Below are 27,713 nucleotides of genomic sequence, written 5' to 3' on the forward strand. Positions count from 1 at the left end.
CTGGGGAGAGGTAAAATGGCAAAACATTTGACACCAGATGAGATGACATCGAAAGATTACTACTTTGATTCCTACGCTCATTTTGGCATCCACGAGGTAAGTTTTGATCTCTTCCTGTATTGATGGAGTACCTCATTTAAATGATCATTGTGCAACATATATAAATGTCACCCACTAAATCAATTCATACACATGTTTTCTGCTTCATAACATGGGCAACTTGATTATTTTAACCTAGTGGAGAGGTGAATGTAATTTCCATGGGGAACATGTCAGTATTAACTATTCAGAAATGGAGATGGTGGTCCTTTTTGAGCTTTAGTGGAGAATGCGAAAACTGTCAGGAATGGGACTGCTGTGAAAATAATATTGTGTTCTCTTCAGTGATCAGTCCTGTACTACTAACCATCCAACATCCCTAACCAGCCAACATCCTTCATCAGTGCAATGTCCCTAACCAGCCTGGTGTCCCTAACCAGCTTGGTGTCACTAACCAGCCCAATAACTTCAATCAGTCCAACATCCCTAATCAGCCTGATGCCTTTAACTGTCACAACATAACTAACCATGTCTCTTACCAGCCTGGTGTCACTAACCAGCCCAACAACTTTAGCCAGCCCAGTAGCCCAAACCAGCTTGACTTCACTTGCCAGCACAATATCCTTAACCAGTGCCACATCCCTAACCAGCCCACTATTAATTATTCTGAAGTTCCTAACTAGCTCAGCATCGCTAACCACATCAATGCTCTTAACCAGTTTGCAATCACTAAGTAGATCAACATAACCAACCAACTCCGTATCACTAACCATAGCTAATTAGTTTGATTTCACTAACCAGCTGTAGTGATTAACTGGCTTAACTAGCAGAGTTTTGTTTGTTTGAGGTCATTAGTCTGGGGTGCAGAGCACAGGAATAATCTTACTGCACCAGTTAGATGGATGACACAGGGACTTGAGATGATCTCACAATAGTAGCTTAGGAATTAAAATCCAGTTAATGAAACAAATTAAAAATAGAATTAAAAATTACTATTATAAATAATAATGACTATGGAACTACCAGATGTCATTAAAAATAATCTAAATCATTAATGAGCTTCAGGGAGGGAAATCTGCTGTCCTTACTTATTTTTACACATGACTCCAGATCTACAGCGCTGTGGTTGACTCTGTAACTGCACACTGAAATGGTCGAGCATGTCATTCAGTAATGGTAGCCTTGTCAAAAACACCCACGTTAATGAATATAAAATATTAGTCATCACATAAATTCTCTTCATAGTTTCCATTAAAAAAAAGCGTATAGAATGTCCAACTTTCAATAGTCTCTATGTTGCAAATTGCAACTTTAGAAAGCCCAAATGGGTAGGTACTGAGTAAAGCACTGTCAAGTGTGTGTTTCGCAGGTATAATGGGTCAAGGGGGTGGTAAGAGGAGGATGGGGAGAGATATTTGAGAGAGCAAAGTCTGACTCTGAGGATGCGGGGTTTGAGAGTGCTGGTGAGGGTGGAGTATGAGGAGGGCAGGATTAGTGGAGCAGGGTGCAATGGGGCTGGATGGGAGGGGAGTGTGTGCTCAAGGATGGGCTCCTGGTCATAGGGTGAGGGGGTAGAATAGGAAGTGACCGGATGTGAAGGGGCAGGGTATGAGGGAGCGGGGTGTGAGGGGGCAGGAAGAAGGATCAGAGTTTGAGTGGCAGGACCAAATGGGATGGTGTTGTCAGGGAATAGGGTCTGAGGGAGCAGTGTTTGAGAGGGTAATATGGGAGGAGGCAGAATGGAAGGGGGCAGGGTCTGAGGGGGCAGAATGGAAGGGGGCAGGGTCTGAGGGGGCAGAATGGAAAGGGCAGAATGGAATGGGGCAGGGCCTAAGGGGGTTGAATGGAAAGTGCAGGGTTTAAGGGGGCAGAATGGAAGGGGCATTTTCTGAGGGGGCAGAATGGAAAGGGCAGGATCTGAGGGGGAAGAATGGAAGAGGCAGGATCTGAGTGGGCAGAATGGAAGGGGGCAGGGACTGAGGGAGCAGAATGGAAGGGGGCAGGGACTGAGGGGGCAGAATGAAAGGGGCATTTTCTGAGGGGGAAGAATGGAAGAGGCAGGATCTGAGTGGGCAGAATGGAAGAAGCATGGTCAGAGGGGGCAGAATGGAAGGGACATGGTTTGATGGGCAGAATGGAGGAATAGGGTCTGAGGGGGCAGAATGGAAAGGGGCAGGGTGTAAGGAGGGATCAGAATTTGAGGGCATAATGGAAGGGGCAGAATGGGTGGGTGTGGGATTTTACATTGAATTAATCCAAATGCAAAAGATGCAACTTTAAACAGATTATGTTTTCCTTTGCGATTTTCTGACTTTAAGTAACTTTTCCAAGAATAGGGTTCAGGATGACCTTGCCAATTGGATACAAAATTGGCTTAATGGCAGAAGACAGAGAGTTGTGTTGGATGGTTGTTTTTCAGACTGGAGGGTTGTGACCAGTGGTGTCCTGCCGGGATTGGTTCTGGATCCACTTTTGTTTGCCATTTTTATAAATTATTTAGGTGAGAATATAGAAAGCATGGTTAGTAAGTTTGCAGATGATACCAAGATTGCTGGTATAGTGGAAATGAACACGATCATCCAAGATTACAAAAGGATCCTGATTAATTGGGTCAATAGGCTGAAGAATGGCAAAAGGAGTTTAATTTGGATAAATGTGAGTTATTGCATCTTGGTAAAACAAACAAAGAAAATAGTCTCAGATGAGGCACCAGAAGTCTGGAGGTTGGCTAATGTTGTGCCACTATTTAAGAAAGGTGGTAAGGAAAGCCAGGGAACTATAGACCAGTGAGACTGACATCACTGGTGGGCAAGTTGTTGGAGGGAATTCTGAGGGACAAGGTTTACATGTATTTGGAAAGGCAAGGACTGATTAGGGATAGTCAACATGGCTTTGTGTGTGGGAAATTGATTGAGCTCTTTGAAGAAGTAATGAAGAGGATTGATGAGGGCAGTACAATTGACTTGATCTATATGGATTTCAGTAAGATATTCAACAAGGTTCTGGATAGGAGACTAGTTAGCAATGTCAGATCTAATCAAAGGGAGAGCTAGCCATTTGGAAACAGAATTGGTTCAAAGGTAGGAGGCCAAGGGTAGTGATGGAGGGTTGCTTTTTAGACTGGAGGCTTGTGACCAGTGGTGTGGCACAAGGATCAGTGCTGGGTCCACTGCTTTTCTTCATTTGGAGAAATGATTTGAATGTGAACATAAGAGGTATAGTTAGTAAATTTACAGGTGACACCAAAATTGGAGGTGTAGCAGACAATGAAGAAGGTTACCTCAGAGTACAATGGGGTCTTGATCAGATGGACCAATGGGCCGAAGAGTGGGAGATGGAGTTTAATTTAGATAAATGCAAGGTGCTGCATTTTGGAAAGGGAAATCAGGGCAGGACTTCTACACTTAATGGTTAGGTCCTAGTGAGTGTTGCTGAACAAAGAGACTTTAGAGTGCTGGTTCATACTTCCTTGAAAATGGAGTCACAGGTGGACAGGATAGTGAAGAAGGCATTTGGTATGCTTGCCTTTATTTGGAATTGAGTTTCAGAGTTGGGAGGTCATGTTGCTGCTGTACAGGACATTGGTTAGGCCACTGTTGGAATATTGCGTGCATTTTTGGTCTCCTTCCTATCAGAAGGATGTTGTGAGACTTGAAAAGGTTCAGAAAGGATTTACAAGGATATTGCCAGGGTTGGAGGGTTTGAGCTATAGGGAGAGGTTGAACAGGCTGGGGCTGTTTTCCCTGAGTGTCGGAGTTTGAGGGGTGGCCTTATAGAGGTTTATAAAATCATGAGGGGCATGGATAGAGTAAATAGACATGATGGGGGAAGTTCAAAACTAGAGGACATAGGTTTAGGGTGAAAGGGGAAAGATTTAAAAGGGAATGAAGTGGCAACTTTCTCTTGCAGCAGGAAGTGCACGTATGGAATGGGCTGCCAGAGGAAGTGGTGGAGGCTGGTACAATTACAGCATTTAAAAGGCATCTGGATGGGTATATGAATAGGAAGGGTTTAGAGGGATATGGGCCAAATGCTGGCAAATGAGACTAGATTTTTTTAGGATATCTGGTCAGCATGGATGATGTAGACTGAAGGGTTTATTTCTGTGCTGTCAAACTCTATGACTCTAAGACTTACACCATTAAAGGTAGGGCCTTGGGCAGTGTTGTAGAACAGAAAGATTTAGGGTTTAGGTACATAATTCTTTGAAGTTTGCATCACAGGTAGACAGGATGGTTAAGAAGGTGTTTAGCACACTTGCCTTCATTGCTCAGGCCTTTGAATATAGGAGTTGGGACATTATGTTGAGGTTGTACAGGATGTTGGTGAAGCCTCTTCTGGAGTACTGTGTCCAGTCCCGCTCTCCCTCTTATAGGAAGGATGGTATTAAGCTGGAGAGGGTTCAGAAGATATTTACCAGGATGTTGCTGGGAACCAAGGGCTTGGGTTATAAGGAGAGGCTGGATGGGCTGAGAATTTTTTCACTGGAGTGTATGAGGTCGAGACATGACCTAATGGAGGTTTATAAAATAATGAAGGGTATAGATAAGATGAATGGCAGGTGTCAGTTCCCTACAGTGGGGGAATCTCAAGACTAGGGGGTATATTTTTATGATGAGAGGAGAAAGATTTAAAAAGACATGAGGGGAATATTTTTTAACACAGAGAGTGGTTTGTGTGTAGAATGTTGTGGATGTGGATACGTTACAACATTAAAAAAATGTTTAGATAAGTCCATGAACAAGAAATGTTTGGAGGGATATGGGCCAAGTGTGGACAGGTGGGACTGGTTAAGTTTGGGATTATGGTTGTCATGGATTGGTTGGACTGAAGAGTCTGCTATATGACTCTTTGACTCTATACATAAATTACTGCAGACACTGGAAATCTGAATAAAAATAGAACATGCTGGGAATATTCAGCAGGTCTCATAGCAACTGTGGAAAGAAAAACAACGTACTTGACGAACAAGAGCAGCAACATTTGAAGTGTTGAACGTCCTTCAAGGATAAGGGTAGAAAGAGCCAACATTGACTCAAATTCATCACCAGCAGACTCTTCAATGATGATAGAAAACTTGCCCGGAGTTTGAGGAACATAGCAGAACATAACCATTGTATTTCAGGTGATAGTGTAGACTGCTGATTTTCCCTCCTACTGTGGATAGATTAACGTCTAATGATAAAACAAAGAACTGCAGGTGTTGGAGATCTGACACAGAGACAGAAATTGCTGGAGAAACTCAGCAGGTCTGGCAGCATCTGTGGGAAGAAAGCAGACTTCATGTTTCAAGTCTGGTATCTCTTCATCAGAACTGATAGCAACTAGGAAAATGTGGTATTTATGCTGAACCTGAAGTTAGGGAGTGGTGAATGGGAGAGGTGAATAGATGGGTGGAGATGGAACCCAGTGAGACAGAGATGAAAATGGTGAATAAATAAGGAGATAATGGAAAGCAGGCCAGGACAGAAGAAAAGCTGAATAAGTGATAATAAGGTCAGCAAGCAGGAAGCTGGAAGAACACAGCAAACCAGGCAGCCTCAGAAGATGGAGAAGTCAATGTTTCGGTGTAACCCTTCTTCAGGATTGTGATAATTAGAGCTAAGAGTAGGAAAAATGGGTTAGTTGTACTGAATGCAACTCATACCAATGTGATAATGGGTCTCAGAGCATGTGGGAATGCGTGACTGTGCTAAAAGATACCCAAATTGTCACAGAACCAGGGTGTGGGAGTTGATTAAAAAAAACAAGGAAGACTGGATCCTGACTCTAAAGTTATTGAACTCGATGTTGAGACCCAGAGGCTGCAAGGTCCCTGAGCCAAAAATTGTTTATTGAGCTTGCACTGAGGCTCAGTGGAACACTTCAGCAGGCCTGTGACAGAAACATTAGTGTGGGACCATGGCGGAATGATGTCCCCTGGCCAACATTTCTGTTTTTGTTGATGTCTAATGATCATTTGTTCCCAGTTAAAGTGTGTTTTTAGAGATGGCTGTGTTCTGTCTAACGGGAAACAGCCTTCACTGAACCATCAGCCTGTGTTATCTTCCACTTTGCCGTTTAATCTTTGGCCCTCCCTTACCATATGGACCTCCACCTTCAGTCTGAATGAACCAACTGTTCAGCATTATCTGTGATTTAAATGCTATGCATTAGCGAGCCCATTCATTAAACACAATGAAGTGCAAGTGTTCAGTTAATAATAGGTAATGCTGTTCCAAATACCACTCTAGTCAATCTGTGCATGCATATGGCTCCCAGCTCAGTTTGTCATTAGTCAACAGAGCAAAGCAGAACATTGAACAATTCACATGATGTTCTGTGCTAATAGCTGACTGTGCCCACACTGAAATGTACCTGGGGCTGAGTTTGAAAGAAGGAATACACTGTGCTAATGGAGAATAGAAAGTCAGTTCTTGTCAACCTATTCTACATGAAGCTGACAGTAAGTGGCCCTGGAGAGAAGCACATTCTTTGTGTATTATGAGTTCGATTGTGATTTCTTGCATACTGAACTCTAACTTTCACAGCCTGTTTACTAGTGAGGGTCGGAGTAGACAATAGAACAAGATAATATCATAATAGAACAAGACGTGATCCAGATTTTATCAAAATACTGAGTTGAAGCTGACATCAACCTGTGGGGGAAACCTTGCGGAACACAGCGAGTGGTTCAGGTCTAGAGTCCACTCCCTGGAAATGTGGTGGAAGGTAGAGGCAATCGATGATTGTTTGAATAGCAACAGTGTGCAGGGTTACAGGGACAAGGCAGGGTCATAGCTGAGTCATGGTGCTCATTTGAAAAGCCAGTGCAGACAGGATGGGCCAAATGGCCTCTTTCTGCACCGTAATGATTCTGAGATTCCTGGTTCCTGAGTCTTTTACTGATACCCACATTTTGGTGGCATGTTATTCAATTAACTTTTACTTAGTGGCTGATAGGCCCTCAGCATTGTGTCATAAAACTCAGAGAGTAAAGCTCTGTTGCCAACAAGCGAGAGGGTTGTTCAGTATTGAAACTGCTGTTTCTGGGACAGCTGAAATCTCGCAAGAGTTCAGTAAATCTCTCTCTGAATTCAGCCTGCTACTAGGATCATTGGCTTCCCCAGAGTGGTTCACAGATATTAACAGAGGGGCAGCAGTATGTAATGTGTACATTGAGCCATTGGTCCCTTTCCAGTGTCTTGGTAATCAGTCAGTACCCAAATTCTGGTCTACCCAAAACATGATCGTATTGGATTGGGGCCTTAGCTGATGATGTAGTCCAAGGTTCTCTAAGCTGTGTTGATTGTTGTTTTCGCATTCATTGGAACTATTGAGCGAGAGGAATAATCCCATTTTGTTCATTACGGTTCCCCATCCACTCATACATCACACTCTCCTGATTGCATATGCAGCTAAAGAGCTTGGACTGGTTTGGTCACAAGCATCACAGTTTGGATTCTGTGATTGGTATCAAATATTTGGTTTATCTTCCAGAACCAAAAATGAGGGTTAGGGATATAGTAAAAACGTTAAATACCCCAGAATGTATAACTCAAATGGAGAGACCCACCGAGTCAATCAGCTAAGAAATCTAGTATAGACCCCTTGCAATACCCCCCACAATATCCCTATCCCACCACAATAACCTTACGATCCCAAATGAAGTTTTTCTTTGTTAATCCCAGGGTCGGTGACCCAGTTTTGAATTGGTCAGTCCCAGTGCAGATTGGTCTCTGTAAACATCAGCACTTGCAACAAAGTGTTCGTTTTACACAATTTCACTTTAGTATCTGATGGTGGTACTTACATAGTGTTGTTGTCCATTACACAATTTACATGTTAAAATTTGATAATTAACAAGAGTGTACTCCTATTGCATGGAAGCTAATAAAGCATAAATTAATGGTGTTTTCTCCACTGCAGGAAGCAGTCATTTGGGCTTTTTCCCAGTGTACATATTTGAGTAAACATTGATTGTAACTGAGAATATTGGCTCATTTGTCCTCCTCTGCAGTTGCAGCACTGAGGCCAATTATCATATTCCCACTGCCACCCATCATGACTGAATTTGACCCTTTGCGACCTGTATGAATTTAGCACAGCTTTATCCCCGTGCATTTCTCACAAAGCTCATTGTAACGCCTGTTGCTGCTTTAAGCTCCACTTCTCTGTAGATCTCCAGCGGTTTTCCACCTAGGGATCTTGACAGCAATAAATGGGCCTGGAACAAGAAGAACCGGCTCTTAGGGAAAATGACATCAACTTTGCAAACTTTGCTATTTCATTTCAAGGTGACCTACAGAAAGCCAAAGATAATCATTCCTTAAGGTGATAACAGCAATGATGGAATTAGATAATGTGCAGATGTTCAGGAAATAGTGTTATGTTAAACACATGTTCGACTTGGAATAATCCTATTCACATATTCAGGGTTACACTGTGTCAATGTACTGGTTACACTGTACCTCGCTGTGGATGGAAGTAGTTTCAATGGAGGCTTTCACAAGGTATAAGATTTGCAAAAGGAGGAATGTGCAGGGGGCAGAAGGCAGCTGAGCTATATTGGGGGAATTGTTCATTTGGAGACCCAATGTGGACTGGGAAACTGTGAGGAGGAAGCAGAGATGCTTCTTTGTTATTTGGACATGTTGAGTGCATGGATAAATGTTTGGCAGGTGAAGTATAATGCAGATACCTATGAGATTATCTACTTTAGTAGCAAAAACAGAAAGGCAGGTTATTATCTGATTGGCGATAGATTGGGAAAGGGAGGTGCATTGAGACCACGATATCCTTGCACTCCAGTCATTGACAGCATGTAGCTGCAGCAAGTGATCAAGAAGGCAAGTGGCACAGTTGGCCTTCATACCAAGATGATTTCAGCACAGGAGCAGGGATGTCTTTGTGCAATTGTGCAGGGCCTTACTGAGATCACACCTGGAGCGTTGTGTGCAGTTTTGGTCTCCTTATGTAAGGAAGGATGACCTGGCTGTGGAGGGGGAATGAAACAAAAGTTTACCAGACTGATTCCTGGGATGACAGGACTGATGTATGAATGGAGACTGGATCATTAGGACTATCATGGGAACTAGTGTGTGTGGGTGTGGGAGTGTGTCTGTGTGGATTTATATGTGTGCTCCACACATCCTTAAAAACTAAAATAACCACAACTTCTTTTGTGTGTCCTCATTTTTTTCACATTGAGAATTCTTCATCTGTATTTTGTTGAAATCAGGCATGCTCTTCTTCACAGGTTCTCTCATAATGTGATGGAAAAGCGAAAATAATCAGCTATTTGTATATTTCAACTCCAGGAAATGTTAAAGGATGAAATCCGAACATTAACATACAGGAATTCGGTCTACCACAACAAGCATGTGTTTAAGGACAAAATTGTGCTGGATGTGGGAAGTGGAACTGGGATTTTAGCAATGTTTGCAGCCAGAGCTGGAGCCAGGAAAGTGTTTGGGGTATGTTCTTCACAATGATTGTGCATCTTTTGTCAACTCTGTTTAGAAGTACCCATCGTGAACTAACCTATGTAACAACAAGCTGCACCAGTGCATGAAACCCCCCGCCCATTTCAATATGGAACAACTCATCCGACTTTAACCCTATCTACATTGTTAGCTGATCAGCACAGTAACAAGTGACTCCTGCATAAGGGATTGTCAACAGCTGCCAATGGTTTTGACTCGAGATTACAGTCCCAGCATCTCAGCTCCAGTAAGGACTGGACCAGTTTGGAACTGACACTTCCGTCACTTGTGCAGATCTGCAGATCAATAATAACAAATTATATTTATATAGTGCACAATAGAACACAAGGAGTTTCATGCTGAAGTCTAAACATGCTTTCAAGGAGGGGTTAGATATAGTTCTTAGGACTAAAGAGATTAAAGGGCACGGGGAGAAAATGGGAAGATGGTGCTTAGTTGTATGATCAAACATAGTAGTATTGAATGGTGGAGCAAATGGCCTACTCCTGCTCCTATTTTCTATGTTTGTACATGGCATCAGAAAGTTAAGTTTGATATCAAGTCACAAGAGGGAATATTGGATGGTCAAGAGTTGGTCAAAGAAGTGGGCTGAAAGAAGTAACTTCTTGGAGGAGAGAGGCTGAGAGAGTGATTTAGGTAGAGAGACGGGGAGGTTTCAAGATGGAGAGGTGCAATTCAAGAGCTTAGGGCTCAGATATCTGAAGGCACAGCCACCAATAGTGGCACGATTACAAACAGGAATGCTGAGGAGGCCAGAATTGGAGGAGTGCAGAGATCTTGGAGAGTTGTAAGTCTGCAGGAGCTTTCGGAGATAGGGAGGGGTTTGAAAACAAGGACGGTGGATTTCTTTGCTCTGACTAAAATTGCAAAGGGTTGATCTGGCACCAGTGAAGCTGTAGTTCTGCCTGACAGGTTGTTTCAATAAAGAAGAGAGAAAAGGTGAGGAAATAAAGGATGAGAAAAGTTCTACTACTTTACACTGTTTCATTTAATTCAAATTTCCATGGAAAGTATTTCCTTCCCTAATCAAAACCTCACCATGCCTGGGTGAGGGTTGGTTAATGTTGGCATTGGGTGTTATTGGTAGAAACTGGAACGGAGGTGGGGGGGGGGATGTAAATGGACAGCTGATGCAGTAGTGCCTCTGAAACATTATCAGCCCAGGTTAGTTTAGGACAACAGGGATGGAGGGGTTACACCACTTCCCGTCTCTGACTATGCAATGAAGCATCAGATCATAATTTGTATACCTCCAAAACTATCTCAGGTTAAAGATGACAAATTTGTCTCTAGATCTGGATGGTGTCAGTCCACAGGAGAACAAGCTGGCAATTAATCAAGTACATGAACAAAGAACAGTAACAAACAGCATTTACCGATTCTCTTCGTTGGTATACATCCTGACTCAGATTGCAAGATCGTATAAGAACATTAGAAATTGGAACATGAGGAGCTGGTATGGACCATCAAACCTGTTCAGCTAATTATATCATCCGGGCAATTCTTGGCCTTCAATTCACTTCCCTGCCCTATCCTCTTATTCCTTCGTTCTCTGAGGAATAAAATTGTCAATTTCAGCCTTGATTGTGCTTAATATTGCAATTCACAGCTGCAGGGTATAGAGTTCCATTGATTCACACCTCCCTTGAGTGAAGAAATTGCTCCTTCCCTCAGTCCTAATGACAAAACACCATGGTTTGCTCCATACCCAGCCCTGTATTTGCATTTACTCACTGAAAGAACACATCAGTTCCATTCCCCAATTAATAATTGAGGATTGTGTACTGACATGGAAAGAGAGCTGGTTGACAGACAGAGCACAGCATAGAGACATAGAGATGTACAGCACTGAAACAGACCCTTCGGTCCAACTTGTCCATGCCAACCAGATATCCCAACCCAATCTAGTCCCACCTGCCAGCACCTGGCCCATTTCTCTCCAAACCCTTCTTATTCATATACCCATCAGATGCCTTTTAAGTGTTTCAGTTGTACTAGCTTCCACCACTTCCTCTGGCAGCTCATTCCACATACTGCGTGAAACAATTGCCCTTTAGGTCCCTTTTATATCTTTCCCTTTCACCCTAAACCTATGCCCTCTAGTTCTGGATTCCCCCGCCCCAGGGAAAAGACTTTGCCTATTTATCCTATCCATGCCCCTTGTGATGATAGGAATATCAGATCTTTTTCAGACTGGCATAGCAATGACTAGTGGGATTCTGCAGGGATCAGTGCTTCAACACCAGGTATTCACAATATATTTAATGATTTAGATGAAGGAATTGAGTGTAATGTCTCCAAGATTGCAAACAACAGAATGGTGTGTGGGCAGAGGAGTCGTGAGGAGGATTTAGAGATGCTTCAGTATGATTTGGACAAGTGAGTGGGCAAATGCAAGGCAGATGCAGTTTAATGTGGATAAATGTGTGAGGTTATCTACTTTGATAGCAAAAATAGGAAGGTGGATTAATATGCGAATGGCAGAGGTTTAAAAGGGGGGTGCAAGGAGACCTGGATGTCCTCATACGCCAGTCACTGAAGGTAAGCATGGTATGTTGGCCTCCATAGCTAGAGGATAGCGTTCAAGAGTGGGAATGTCTTTCTGCAATTGTATTGGGCCTTGGTGAGATCACCCCTCGAGCATTGTGCACAGTTTTGGTCTCCTTCTCTGAGGAAGGATGGTCTGACTACGGAAACAAAGGGTTACCAGACAAAGTCCTGGGATGATGGAACTGCGAGACACTAGATTGATTAAATTCACCAAAATTTAGAAGATGAAAGGGGGATCTCAAAGTAACATATGAAATTCTAACAGGATTATACAGAATAAAAGCAGGAAAGATGCTCCTGATGACCAGAACAAGGGGTCAAAGTCTAAGCAAACAGGGCACGCCATTTAGGACTGAGATGAGGAGAAATCTCTTCACCCAGAGAGTAGGGAGCCAGGTGCTGCAGAAAATGGTTGAAGCCAAAGCATTGAATATTTTCAAGAAGGAGTTAGATATAGCTCTTTGGGATAAGGGTTTGGAAAACAGGAACAAGATACGAAATGGATGATCATATTGAATTACAAAGCAGGCTTGAAGGGCCAAACTGCCTCAGGAACCTATTTTCTTTGTTTCATTGCTTCTCTTTGAGATGCCTGATACATGCAGTCTCAGGCAGAGCTGAACTGAATCAAAGCTGCCAATGTTGGCCTGATTTACTCACACTCCCTGTTGGCTAAGCGATGATTACAAACTTTAAAAACCACTCTTGTTGCTATGGACATGAGTGGCTCTATCTTTGAAGTCACAGGTATAATTACCTGTTCTAAAATCAGTACAATGCAGAGATATATTTCAGTGCTCATGGGTTCACACTTTGTCTTTCTCTTAACGCATCAGATTGAATGCTCCAGTATTTGTGATTACTCTGAGAAGATCATCAAGGCAAACCACTTGGACAACAGTAAGCGAATTAACAAACACAATTATACATCTACAAATACATTGAGCTATTTCAATGAAATGACCAAAATAATTTCACAATTTTTTTGCATCGATCAGCGTTAATTAGAGATTATTTTCCCTTCTTAATTTAAAGACTTCAAATAGTATATTTTGTCATCAAATATTTTGCAAGGACTTTTAATTTTAAATTGGAAGAGAATCATCTCATAAAAGATGTATTGTGTCCTGAAGAGCTGATTTTTAATTTAATTTATATTCCTAGGTAATTTTGTTGTGTCTGTATTCCTATGTTGTGCTAACTGTGACTGGGAAAATACATTCTATTAAAACTGATACCAGCTTGTGCTGGTACTGGTGCAGTTGTAATGTCATTGGGTTAGTAATCCAGAGGCCCCAGCTGTTAGTGTGGGGACATCGGTTCAAATCCCACTGAGGCATTTGTTGGAATTTAAATTCAGTTATTGAAAGTTAGACTGATTTTTGTGAAGACCTATCTGGCTCACCAAAATCCCATTTGGTGAAATGAAGATGATCTGCCATCCTTACCCGGTCTGGCCTAAATGGGTCTCCAGACCTGTTTGATTTCTACCTGCCCTCTGAAATGACCAAGCGAGTCACTCAGTTCAAGGGTATTTAGGAATGGGAAACAAATGCCATAGCTTGCCACTTGTCATGAAAGAATACATTTTGAAAAATGAAACCAAACCTGTCTTTTTCAACTAATCAGAGAATTGCATGAAATGTTTTACAGTAATCACAATATTTAATGGTAAAGTGGAGGAAGTTGAACTGCCCGTGGATAAAGTTGACATTATAATCAGTGAATGGATGGGCTACAGCCTCTTCTATGAATCAATGCTTAATACAGTTATTTTTGCAAGGGATAAGTGGCTGGTAAGTGCACTGCATCTTGTATTTCTCAGAAGAAACTATTGCTTTTGCATTATATTACAAATAGGATTATTGAATGTTGGTGTGATCAGCGCTAAATATGCTAAAATGAATTGGGCATTAAAATGTTGGAAAGAAAAGGACAGTGCCTTTCACTACCATGTGATGTCTCAATGCACCTTTGCCAATTACTGAATGTTATCAACTGGAGTCACGTAACCAGTTTACAGTCAGCAAGCCCACAAACTGCAGTGAGAGAAAGGCCAGACAATCAAGTTTTCTGTGCTGTTGATTGAGGGATAGAAATTAATTATGATACTGTGGAGAACACCCATGCCATTCTTTAAAGTAGAATGGGATCCTTTACATCCCCTGAAAGGTTGCACGCGCTATTCAGAAAGTGATTCTTATGAAATGTCAGAGTGTTGCAGCCTAGAGCTATAGGCCATGATAGTAGTGGCTTCTGTTTCATCATAGAATCCCTACAGTGTAGAAACAGGCCATTTGGCCCAGCAAGTCCACACTAATCCTCCGAAGAGTAACCCACCCAGACCCATTCCCCTACCTTATATTTACCCCGACTAATGCACCTAACCTAAACATTCCTGAACACTGTGGACAATTTAGCATGGCCAATTCACCTAACCTGCACGTCTTTAGACTGTGGGAGGAAACCCAGGCAGACACAGGGAGAATGTACAAGCAACACAAACAGTCGCCCGAGGCTGGAATCAAACCCAGGTCCCTGACGCTGTGAGGCAGCAGTGCTAACCACTGAGCCATCGTGCCGCCTACTCTATCCATTTCTATCCATAAAGAATCTCTTCTGTTTACATATATCTGAAGGATTGATTAGCTGCATCATGACAGTACTTTATGTGACAGTCACGTTCTGCAATGGGACTTGATTCTATAGATTCTGATTCAGAGGCAGGAATACAACTATTGTGCCACAAAACCATAGATAATCCATAAGATCATGGATCGATCAAGGAAGTGATTGATCAATCTGAAATGACAGTTGAGTATGCAACAGTAAAAGTGTGTAACAGATGCAGGTTGGATTCTCCTTTGTATGTGCAGTTCAAAATGTGATATCTTTATCAGGTGAATAGATTACGAGACCCATTTCCCCAAAATTCACCAACAGAAACCTGGAGGACTGATGTTCCCTGATCGTGCCACACTTTACATTGTTGCCATTGAAGATCGACAGTACAAGGACTTCAAAATTCACTGTAAGATCATGTCTGAATGTTGTGCATTCACGTAGCTCCTGTGTTTCATTTTCTCATTTGAGGGCATGAATCTGGATTTTCTTTACAATCTCCATGGTTGCATCACTGGCTAACATTACACATTGTTAATGTCTGGAGATGGTTCATGTAATAGACTTATTCTTTAGCAGTGCAACAAAACTATGTGCAAAGTTTGCCAAGGTAAGAGGAACGTTGACTTTAAGCAACATCTTACTGTGGCTTCATCTTGCCATGAGGCTGCAAGAGGGGTCAAGATCACATAGCATCATTTCACTTCCTGTGATCATGTTCATTAGTTTATCACACAATCAGAACCTAACCCCTTGTACTGCAGTCTGGCAAACAATTTGATCTCAACTGGTGGCAAGACTCTACCCCATTACAAGTGGGTAGTATCCAGGCCTCTCACCTCCTCCTCTATGAGTCCCTCCATACTTGCCTCATTCTTGCTGCTACCACATGCCCTACCATGTCTACCTCGGTGTGCTAGTAACCTTGTGTGTTGTTGTCTCCTCTCTTTGCTTTCTGATCATTTGTACAAATTAATTTAATTTTAGACAACTCCTTTTTTTGTAGGGTGGGAGAATGTTTATGGTTTTGACATGACGTGCATCAGGAACGTTGCCATAAAGGAACCTCTGGTAGATATTGTGGATCCTAAACAAGTTGTGACCAATGCTTGTCTCATCAAGGTGTGGTGAATCTCTTTTGGAATAATCTCTGGTTATCAGAACTACAACATTAATGGAATCTATTAGATCTGGAACCTATACCAGCCCAGTGCTCCTGTCACTGGCCTAATAATCTATGCTAATACTCTTTCGACACAGGTTCAAATCCCACTGGTGGAACTTAAATTTAATGAATAAATCTGGCATATCAATCTCATCAAGTGATGGTGACCATGACAACTATCATCGATTGTTAGTTTACTGATGTTCTTTAGGAAGGAAATCTACTATTTTTGCCCAGTCTGGTTCAGCCCATTCAGCCCATCAAGTCTATTCTGCCACTCAATAAGTTCAGAGTTCAATGATGGTCCTCAACTCTATTTTCTTGTCTTATCCCATTAACCCTTGATTCCCTTCATGATGAGAAAGCTGATTGTCTCAGGCCTGAATAAACTTAAATGATCCAGCCTTAACAGTCAAGTGTGCTAAACAATTCCACAGACTCACTAACCTCTAAGAGAAAATCCTCCTCCTCACGGTTTTGAGATTATGCCCTCTGGAATGTAGAATTGCCCAGAAGAGGAAACCTTTCTACATTACTCTGTCAAGTCCCTATAAATTGTATGCTTTACTAAGGTTTCCTTTCATTCTCCTAAACTCCATAAGACGATGAAATATATAAGGAGAATTAGGTCATTTGGTCCATCATATCTGCTCCATCATTTGATCATGGCTGATATGCATCTTAAACCCATTCTCCTCCCTTTTCCTATTAACTCTTGATCCCCGATCAGTTAAAAACGTATCTGTCTCTGTCTTAAATACACTCAATGACTTGGCTTCCACAGCCTTCTGCAGCAACGATTTCCACAGATACACCATCCTCTGGTGAAGAAATTCCCCTACATCTAAGTTCTAAGGGTTGTCTCTTCACACTAAGACTGTGTCCTTGGTTTTAGTCTCTCCCACTAGTGGAAATATCTTCTCCAAGTCCACTTTATCCAGGCCTTTCAGTATCCTTTAAAAAATTCACTGAGTACAAGCCTAGAGTCCTCAACCACACATCATATGTTGAGACCTTCATCCTCGAGATAATTCTTGTAAACCTCCTCTGGATCTTCCCCAAGGCCAGCACCTCCTTTCTTAGATAGGGGCCCAAAACTGTTCACAGTATTCCAAATATTGTCTTAAACAGCCTCAGCAGTACATCTCTGCTTTTGTATTCTAGCCCCCTTTAAATGAATATTGACATTGCATTTACCTTCCTAACTGCCAAATGAACCTGGACGTTAACCTTAAGAGAATCCTGAATTAGGACTCCCAAGTTACTTTGTACTTCAGATTTCTGAAGCCTTTCCCTATTTGAAAATAGTCTACAGCTCTATTCTTCCTACCAAAGTACATAACCTCACACTTTCCCACATTGTATTCCATCTGCCGCCCACTCTCCTAGTCTGCCCAAGTCCTTCTGCTGCCTCCCCATTTCCTCCATACTATCTGTCCCTCCACCGATCTTTGTGTCATCTTTGAACCTAGTAACAACACCCTAAGTTGTTTTGTTCAGATTGTTAGTGTATAACATGAATGTTGGGGTCCCAACACGGACCCCTGCAGAACTCCATTAGTTACCAGATTCCATCCTGAAAAAGAGCCTCTCTTCCTTCTGATAGTCAGTCAATCCTCTATCTATGCCAGTACCTTGCCCCGAACACCATGGGCTCTTATTTATCTTGTCAAAGACTTTCTAGGGCTCCAAATAGATCATGTCTACTGGCTCTCATTTATCTAACTTGTCTGTTGCCTCCTCAAATATCTTAGATTAGATACAGTATGGAAACAGGTCCTTTGGACCAACAATTCCACACCGACCCTCTGAAGAGTAACCCACCCAGACCCATTTCCCTCTGACTAATGCACCTAACACTATGGGCAATTAGGCAAGGCCAATTCACCTGACCTGCACATCTTTGTGACTGTGGGAGGATACCCACACAGACACTGGGAGAATGTGCAAACTCCACACAGACAGTCACCCAAGGCTGGAATCAAGCTGAAAATGTGTTGTTGGTCAAAGCACAGCAGGTCAGGCAGCATCCAAGGAACAGGAAATTCGACGTTTCGAGCGAAGGGCTCTGGCCCGAAATGTCGAATTTCCTGTTCCTTGGATGCTGCCTGACCTGCTGTGCTTTGACCAGCAACACATTTTCAGCTGTGATCTCCAGACCTCACTTTTTACTCAAGGCTGGAATCAAACCTAGGACCCTGACGCTGTGAGGTAGCAGTGCTAACCACTGAGCCACCATGCCACCCAACCTCAGGCCTGACCTCCTCTTGACAAAGCTGTGCTGACTCAGCCCTATTTTATCATGATTTGGAGATGCCGGTGTTGGACTGAGGAGTACAAAGTTAAAAATCACACAACACCAGGTTATAGTCCAACAGGTTTAATTGGAAGCACACTAGCTTTCGGAGCGACGCTCCTTCATCAGGTGATAGTGGAGGGCTCAATCATAACGCACAGAATTTATAGCAAAAATTTACAGTGCGATGTAACTGAAATTATACATTGAAAAATTGATTGTCTGTTAAGCCTTTCATCTGTTTGAATACCACGATAGTTTCACTTCTTTCATGTGTAAATCACAAATCCTTTTTTTAAAAACTTGCATTCTCAGGTTAGCTGTTAAAATGGTGATAGCTAGACAATATGTTGAAGGTGTCAGCCCCCTGTGTTCTCTGTCTATGCCATGATGTTTAGATTGATTCTAATCTAAAAAGTGAGATAATGGAGTTTTAAACAAATTCATGCAGTTTTTGAGCTCAGAGTTCTACATGAATGCATGCAGTTTTTGAGCAAAGTACAATGTAACCCTGCAAGTACAAATTCACCCCACAAAATAAATGTGTGCATGTGGGTCGTTATCTCACTTTTTAGATTAGAATCAATCTAAACATCAGTGCATAGACAGAGAACACAGGGGGCTAACACCTTCAACATATTGTCTAGCTATCGCCATTGTTAACAGCTAACCCGAGAATGCAAGTTTTTAAAAAAAGGATTTGTGATTTACACATGAAAGAAGTGAAACTATCACTGTATTCTAACAGATGAAAGGCTTAACAGACAATCAATTTTTCAATGTATAAAAACAGTTACATCGCACTGTAAATTTTTGCTATAAATTCTGTGCGTTATGATTGAGCCCTCCACTACCACCTGATGAAGGAGTGTCGCTCCGAAAGCTAGTGCTTCCAATTAAACCTGTTGGACTATAACCTGGTGTTGTGTGATTTTTAACTATTTTACCATGCACTTACATAGCATTCAATGATGTTATCCTTAATAATGAACTCTAAAATCTTACCAACGACCAAGGTCAGGCTAACTGGCCTACAGTTTCCTGTTTTCTGCCTCCCTTCTTTTTTAAACAGGAGAGTTGAATTAGTCATTTTTCAGTCTTACAGGATCCTTCCTGAGTCCAGTGATTCCTGAAAGATCATCACAATGCCTCCATAATCTCCTCAGGTATCTCCTTCAGAATTCTGGTCAGGGTTATTTATCCACATTCAGCATCCCCAGCACCTTCTCCTTAGTGATGGCTGCTACACTCACCTCTAACCCCTGACACTCTTGAAGTTCTGGCATGCTGCTGGTATCGTCCACTGTGAAACTCCAAAGAGTATAGGCTCAACCTATTCAACCTCTCCTCATAAGAAAATCCCTCCATGGGTGGGATCAACCCACTGAGTGTTACTGAACTGCCTCCATTGCCAGTATGTCTTTCATTAATTTAGGAAAGCCATTCTGTTCAGGAGAAATTAAGGATGGGTATTAATTGTGTCACCCTCACCCTATGAAAAAGATAATTTAGAATTCTTGCCAGTTTATTTCTCTTGGTGTGCAGTTAGCAGAGAGTCATAGACATGTACAGCATGGAAACAGACCGTTCAGTCCAACTCATCCATGCCGACCAGACATCCCAACCTGATCTAGTCCCATTTGCCAGCACTTAGTCCATATCCCTTCCTCTTCATATACCCATCCAGATGCCTTTTAAATGCTGTAATTGTACCAGCCTCCACCACTTCCTCTGGCAGCTCATTTCATACACTCACCACCCTTTGTGTGAAAAAGTTGCCCCTTACGGTCCCTTTTATATCTTTCCCCCCTCACCGTAAATCTATGCCCTCTAGTTCTGGACTACCCCACCCCAGGGAAAAGATCTTGTCTATGTACCCTATCTATGCCCCTCATGATTTTATAAACCTCTAATGAGGTCACCACTCAGCATTTGAAGCGCCAAGGAAACCAGCTCCAGCCTAATCAGCCTCTCCCTGTAGCTCAAACCTTCCAACCCAATTTCATTGAAATAAACTTGGAGTCTCCTTCCTACTCTTAGCTGCAAATAAATTATCCCAGAGTCCAGCAACAGACTCACTTGTTACTCAGATGCTGGGGTGGGCAGGAAGCACGCACTGCTCTGTGGTGATGCAGGTATAGGAATAGTAACATACCTACCAACTTGTTTAAGCTAAGGTGCTGTGTCAATTTTACAAGTTTTCATTAAGTAAGGTGTGATCTTTCCTTTCCACAATTCCAAATACGATTGAAGTCGGCACCCCTCCAATTCACTGAGAATGATGTGTGGGTCTTTCTGTTTGGCACAAATCTCCTTCAACAGGGTGTCTACTACAGGCTGAGAAGGGAAGAGCTGAGAGATTAGGGAAGAACACACTGTCTAAACTCTGTGACTTTCAGAAGACTCAGCCACTTGTCCCTTCCCCAACCATCCCACCACTGCCCTCACTCCCTTCCATACATGCCCATGTCGATCTTTTCATGTAAATACCCATCCTTGAGCCACCTCAATCCCAGCCACTTATCTAGAGCATATTTAAGTAAGGAGTCACATTGAGTTCACAACTAGGACTTCCTCTCACATTCTATCCTCCCCCCACAATGTCCAGACTCCTCCATCTCCTGCTCCCCATCTTCTCTCAGCTGCACTCTATCCCCTTGGCTGCACATCCCTCTCTGTTTATTCTTCAGCTCCATCCATTCCAATCCCACCCACCCCCCTCCTCAACTGACCCCCTGAAAATAACCACTGGAATTGTGGTATTCCTGATGAAGGGCTTTTGCCCGAAACATTGATTTTACTGCTCCTCAGATGCTGCCTGAATTGTTGTACTTTTCCAGCCCCACTAATCCAGAATTTGAGGGAAAACTGCCAATAAAGTGCTTGGTTTATATTGCGACGGGGGTGGGGAGGAATGGTGTTGGTGAGGGACGTTGAGAAATAACAGAGGGATTTCTCCATTTAGGAAGTGGATATCTACAATGTGAAGACCGAGGACCTGTCGTTCACCTCTACATTCTGTCTTCAAGTTCAGCGAAACGAATATGTTCACGCTTTGGTCACGTACTTTAACATCGAATTTACAAAGTGTCACAAGAAAACTGGGTTTTCTACAGGTAAGTGTCAACAGCTATTCTTACTTTACTTTAGAATCTCGCGTGCTCATAAGATCCAGGTAACTAACTCTTTGTCATATACAATCAGAGTCTAGCAGCACAGAAGGAAGCCATTTGGCCCATCGTGTACATGCTGGCTCTTTGAATGAGTTGCACAGATTAATCCCTCATCAGAGTTTGTTCCTCTGTGTGCCTGCTTATTAATCCTCTTCAAATGGGAGACAATGGCCTAGGGGTACAGTCGCTAGATTATTCATCCAGAAACTCAGCTAATGTTCTGGGGACCTGGGTTTGAATTTCCACATGGAAGAAAGTGGAATTCAATAAAATATTTGGAATTAATGATCTAATGGTGACCATGAAACCATTGTTAGCAGGAAAAACCCATCTGGTTCACTTATGTCCTTTATGGAAAGAAATATATGACTCCAGACCCCAGAAATGTGATGAGTTTTAACTGCCCTCTGAGCTATTAGAAATGCCCAACAAATGCAGGCCTAACCCACATCCTCTGAATGAATTTTTAAAAAAACATATATCCAATTGACTTTTGAATGGTCAGGTACTATATTCCAGATCTTAGATACAACCTGAGTGAAAGAAACATCACATGTCTCCCCAAATTCCTTTGTCAATTACTGCACAAATGGAGGTAGAGAAACTGAGGAAGGGAAGTTAAGTGTCAGAGATGGACCAGCTGAAGGTGAGAGATGGGTGAAAATTGGAAGCTAATTACAAAATATTTCGACATGCATTTGAAATGTTCTAACCTCCAGGCTATGGGCTGAGAGCTGGCAATGGGATTATGCTGGGTAGCAGGTAAATACATAATGGGCTGAAATTCCTTCTTCTATAAAATTTCTGGTCTGGTTAGAATAAATTATGGTGATTGTTTCATAGATGTTTGGACTCTCAGGGGAGTTTATATTTAAACATTTGGGGAGTGTTTCATTTTAGGTTGTTAACAGCATTTTAATAGAATCAGACAATCATAGATTAATAGCATAATATTACTGACGTAGAATCATTGTCTTATTAACTGACAATTGTTCTGTAGCTCCTGATGCTCCATACACACATTGGAAACAAACTGTATTTTATTTGGAAGACTACCTGACTGTGAAACGGGGAGAGGAGATCTGTGGAACCATAGCAATGAATCCCAATGCAAAAAACAATGTAAGTCAAAATACAACACTTAGAACAAGCATGATGGAAAGATCATCTCTTTTCAGTGTGGTTTCCAAAGTCCTTTTGTGGTTAATGATTAATGGTTGGTGTTAGTTGTATTTATCTGTTTTCCTTTAACATTGTTATTCAGGGAGAGGAAATACCTCCTCTTGCCCAGTCTCATGACCATGTGATTCAACTCAGTGGTTAAATCTTAATAGCCCTGATGGGGCTGGCCATTCAGCTGCTGTAAGAAATGGACTCCTGCTGCAGCTGTGACCCCAAATGATCCAGTGAATAATTAGGAGATGTCACTCTAGGCACAGTTTCAGATTACACAGAATTACAGTGCCATTCGGCCCAACCAGTCCACCTCCACTTCAAACTTCTTCAAGCCCTCCTCTCTTACCTTTGTCAGCATTGGCCCGTATCTCTTCTCCTTCAAATGCTTATCCAGCTTCCCTCCAAATGCCTTAACAACTTCCTGAAAGATCCAGCTCCACATTCTCGCCCTTCTCTAGGCCTGTCCTTGCCCTGTAATTTATGGGTCTCCTCCCCTTTAACTTATGGCAACCCCTTCCCCACTTTATGACTCTGTCCCGCACACACGCCCCACACCTCAGTCTTGGGATAGAGAAAGAGGTGGGGAAGTTGGATTGAAGCACAAGAGCAGCCATAATGGTATTGGGTGTTTGTCAATGCTTGAGGGGTTGAATGGTCTCCTCCTGCTTCAATTTCTTAGGTTTTTGCACTGGGCAGAGAAATTGCTTTTGGATTCCTAATTTGAATTTTTAGAATCTATCTTGTATTGATGGCACCTAGTTTTACTCTTCCCCCTTGGAGAGTTACCGCCTCTCTCTCCTAATCCACTCTATCAAAACCATCCTGGGTTCAAACATCCCATCATCCAGCTTTATGTTTTTGATTAGTTTAGATTATTTACAGTGTGGAAACAGGCCCTTCGGCCCAACAAGTCCACACCGACCCGCCGAAGCGCAACCCACCCATACCCCTTACCTAAGTTTGTATTTGGATTTAGTTCAGATTTGCCATTTTGTTTTATTGCTACCAGCCTTTCTTGTATTTGTAACTCCATGTGCCTCCTTTGCTGGCCAACCTCTCAGCAAGGGCCCCAATTCAAAAATTCAAGGTCATATCTTTGTGAGTTAATCTTTGCGTTGCACTATATGTTGTAGGTACCTGGTGCATAATGACTTGAGCGTAGCCTGAGTCTCGCCCGAGTACACCTCAGTTTCAGCTGAAACCTAACTGGGCCCCAGCAAAATATTTTGAAATTGGTACTTACGAAGAGAACAAAAATGGAATCTACCTTTAAGCATGTCAGATTCTTAATCCTTCTTCGTAACCCACAAGAACAAAGACACTTTCAAATCTCTCCATGGCCCCTCTCTTCCCTATCTCTGTAATCCGTTCCAACTGCACAACCCTCCGCGATTTCTGCTCTCCTCTAATTTTGGCCATTTGAACATCACCGATTATGATTGCATCACCAGTGGCAGCCATGCCATCAGTTGCCTGGGCTTGGAGCTCTGAAATTCCTTCTCAAAACACCTTTGCCTCACTACCCAATTTCCCCACTTTAAATGTGTTTTTTGTAGCCTTGCTCCTTGGCCAACGTTTTGGTCACCTGTCCAAATACCCATGAGGCTTGGTGTCAGATGTTTCTTTGTGACCCTCTAGTGAAGCACTTTAGGTCATTGCAACGTGTTAAAGGTGCTATGCAAATGCAAGATGCTGCTGCTCTCAGTGATTGAGGCACCTCTTGCCTGCAGTCATTATTTATTAATAAATGGCAGCCACTCTCTGTGTGAATAGACTGGTCACCACCACTTAGTGAAGTTGGCAATACTACTTGTGTTTTCTATTTTTAATGGAGATTTCATTGTGACAAGTTATCCTTCCCATCACCGAGACTGAATGATTGTAGTCGGCACATCTTTGACAGTAACTTGACTTCCACAGAATGCAACAAAGCAGATCCTCCTGTCATTTGTCACAATAACTACTGAGAGTTTTCATAGCTTTCAGCTGCTTGGATTGTTTGGTGTCAACAACATTGACTTTCTCCCTGTAAAAGCAGGGAATTATGTAACAGGAAGAAAATCAAGTTACTAGCTTATTTCAATGCTGCTGCCTACATATTGACATCCTTTCCTCACATTAAATTAATCAATCTTCGAAGGGTGAAACCAGGGTTAGGGGAAATTCCAGGATTTGTTATCTATCACAACAGAAATGAGGTAACCTGCAATTACTGGAAAAGATGAATTTCCCATCTCAGTTACCTTTCATTAATACTGCGAAGATATTAATGAATATTTCAATAATAATTGAAATATTTCACTTTTTAATAAAAGCGTTGTAAAGAGGAATGCATGGGGCCAAGGGAAATGAGCTCAGCTCAAATGGGGGACACTATAAATTATGTTTTTTTTCTCTTCATTCTGTCATATTTGTGGGTGTTACTAGTGAGTTCAGCATTTGATACCCATCCCTAAATGCCCTTAAACTGAGTGACTTGCTCCACGTCAGAGTTAACTGCCTTGCTGAGGATGTAAAGTCACGGGTAGGCCAAACTGGGGAAGGACAGCAAATTTCCCATCCCTAAAAGGCATTGGTGAACCGTGTGGGTTCTTGCAGTAATTAATGGTAGTTGTCATGGTCATCATCCCTATAACTGGCTTATAATGGTGAGATTTTAACCCATGTACTCTGTGTATTATCCTGGGCCTCTGGATCATGAGTCCAATAACATTCCCAGTACGTCAACAGTGCCTCTGCTGTTAATGATGTAGCTATGACTCGGTGGCCTCGAGCCTGGACATTCATTTAATAAATTGCATAATGTAAAGATGACACTACTCAGGTCAGGCCTGGACTGATTTTCTGTGTTATCATTGATATCTCCATAAACCATTCTCTGACTCTCTTTCGGTTTTATAGAGTCATAAATTCATTCAGCATGAAAATAGATCTTTCCATCCAACTCATTCATGCTGACCAAGTTGCGCAAACTAAACTATTCCCCTTTCCTGTGTTTGGCCAATCTAAACTTTCCTATTCATGTACCTGTCCAAATGCCTTTTAAATGCTGTAACTGTACCTGCATCTAACACTTCCTCTGGTAGTTCATTCCACATACCAACCACTTTCTGTGTGAAAAAGTTGCACCTCAAGTCCCTTTTAAAACTTTCTCCTCTCATGTCAAAAACACCCCCTGAGTTTTGAACTCCCCCACCCTTAGGAAAAGACATTTGCTATTCACCTTATCCATGCCCCAAATGATTTTATAAACCTCTGTATGGTTGTCTGTCAACCTCCTATGCTCCAGTGAAAATAAATCCAAGCCTATCCAGCCACCATTTATAACTCAAACACTCCAGGCCCAGCAAGATCCTGTAAATATTTTCTGAACCCTCTGCAATTTAATAATATCCTTCCTGTAGCAGGCCATCCCGGAACTGTACACTGTACTCAAAAAAATGGCCTCACTAACATCCTGTACAAGCGCAATATGAAGTCCCAACTCCTATATTCAATCAGGAGACATCTCAAACCTAGGGGCATCATCCCATCAACACTGCTTGTGGAGTCTCCCACATAGGAGGACTGATACACCAACATCAGTCGTCTCTCACACAAACAGACAACACAAGTATTGAGGCTATGACCATCCAGCATTAGCTTTGTTGGGTTGACGTGGATGTCAGATACCAGGCTCCTAAAGGTGATTGCTATTTCCCCAGCTCACTCAGGGCAGATAGTCCAGAGGAGTATGGATGAAGGTCTTCAAGGTTGCAGAGCCAACGTGAAGATGAGACCATCATCCTGAACAAAGTTAGATGGAGGCAGTGTATGTGCAAAGGACCCTGTATCTTCAGACCCAACAACAAAATTAAAAGGAAACGTGAGGGTGGAGAAAAGAATAAGCCGTGTCCCACATGAGAAATTCCCAAGGTGTCATAAAGTCTATAGATCCTGAATTAGCTTCATTAGCCCCTCTGGGTCTCACACCAGATGAGCATTCTCACCTGTGAGCGATTGTCAGTAGAAGGGGATCAGTGTATGGCAGAGAAGGGAAATGTCAGGTTACACTGGGTCTGATGAGCTGAGGTTTGGTTGGTGATGTTCTCTTTGAGGAACGCTGCAGATAATATTGAGCTGTGTTCCTCACAGACATGCTACCTTGGTCAGAAAGCAGCCATGCTCCAGAAATGGCCACAGACACCCCTCTCTCCTTTAGAGAGAGACAAGAGTTTATATAGTTCTTTATCAGGCACAAGGCAGGACTAGGAGACAGAAACTCGTTCTGGCATTGAACCCACACCGTGGGCTGCCATTTTGCATCACACACTCGCCATCCAACCAACTGAACTAAACAACCCTAAAACTTTGGTTTAATTTGAACCGGAGGGATTGAATTCAGTTTGTGGTTGTGTAATAACAGAAGTAATTGCACTGGTGTGTTTAAAGAATCTCGATTTGCTTTTGTTGCAGCGTGACCTGGATTTCAGCCTGCAGCTGGATTTCAGGGGCCAACTGTGTGAAGCCTCTCTCTCTCACGATTACAGAATGCGTTAAGTGCACTCTCCGTTGGATCAATTGTATCTCAGAACTTAACATATCACATTGGAAGTGATTCTAGAATTATGAACATCAAAGACATGACACCCTGCAGCTAATAACCTTCCTTCAGTACAAGAACATGCTGCTTGAGTAATAAGAACAGTCAGTTCTGCCATTTGGTTTCAAAGTGGTATTCTTCACTTAAACCAGTACCATACACCGTTGCGGGGACAATGAGTTCTAGTAAATGAAGATCAAAACTGTTGCTTTAAAGTGTTTGTTTTAAGATCCTGGGCTGTGAAGCAGAAAGAAGCTCAGAATGTATGCAAAGATTAACCTTTAAGTGAGATACTAATGGCTGTTTCACAACTGCTTGTAAGAAATGCTAGAATTATTTTTTGCCTGAACAAACATTCTGCTGAGATTAGCAAAAAAATGTCTCCCCGCACTGTGCCCCTCCAGAAATTCAGTTCAACAATAAGTACATTTTCTTTAGTCCCAGCTGCTGAAGAAATAGTCTTGCACACATTCACCTTTTGATGCATTGCTAATTGATCTGTTCAGAGATTTTATTATACACCTCAAGTGTGAACCCAGGTCGCGTGGCTCAGAGGTAGGGACAATACCAATGTACCACAAGAGCCCTGCTTTCATTGACGCTGAAGCTTGGGCTGGTTTTGAGT

The 27,713-nt window shown here is 42.3% G+C and overlaps 1 protein-coding gene across 1 annotated transcript; it reads left to right on the plus strand.

Moving 5' to 3' along the window:
* Window positions 1-27,045, plus strand: prmt8b (protein arginine methyltransferase 8b). Its single transcript, XM_060839263.1, has 9 exons — window positions 1-96; window positions 9,339-9,494; window positions 12,911-12,974; window positions 13,728-13,870; window positions 15,018-15,105; window positions 15,703-15,818; window positions 21,123-21,273; window positions 22,331-22,452; window positions 26,962-27,045. The coding sequence occupies exons 1-9, from the start codon at window positions 16-18 to the stop codon at window positions 27,043-27,045; spliced, it is 1,005 nt and encodes a 334-aa protein (XP_060695246.1). The 5' UTR covers window positions 1-15.
* Window positions 27,046-27,713: the final 668 nt, after the last annotated feature.

The sequence above is a fragment of the Hemiscyllium ocellatum genome, chromosome 19 (genome assembly GCF_020745735.1).
Source record: "Hemiscyllium ocellatum isolate sHemOce1 chromosome 19, sHemOce1.pat.X.cur, whole genome shotgun sequence".
Taxonomy (NCBI): Eukaryota; Metazoa; Chordata; class Chondrichthyes; order Orectolobiformes; family Hemiscylliidae; genus Hemiscyllium; species Hemiscyllium ocellatum.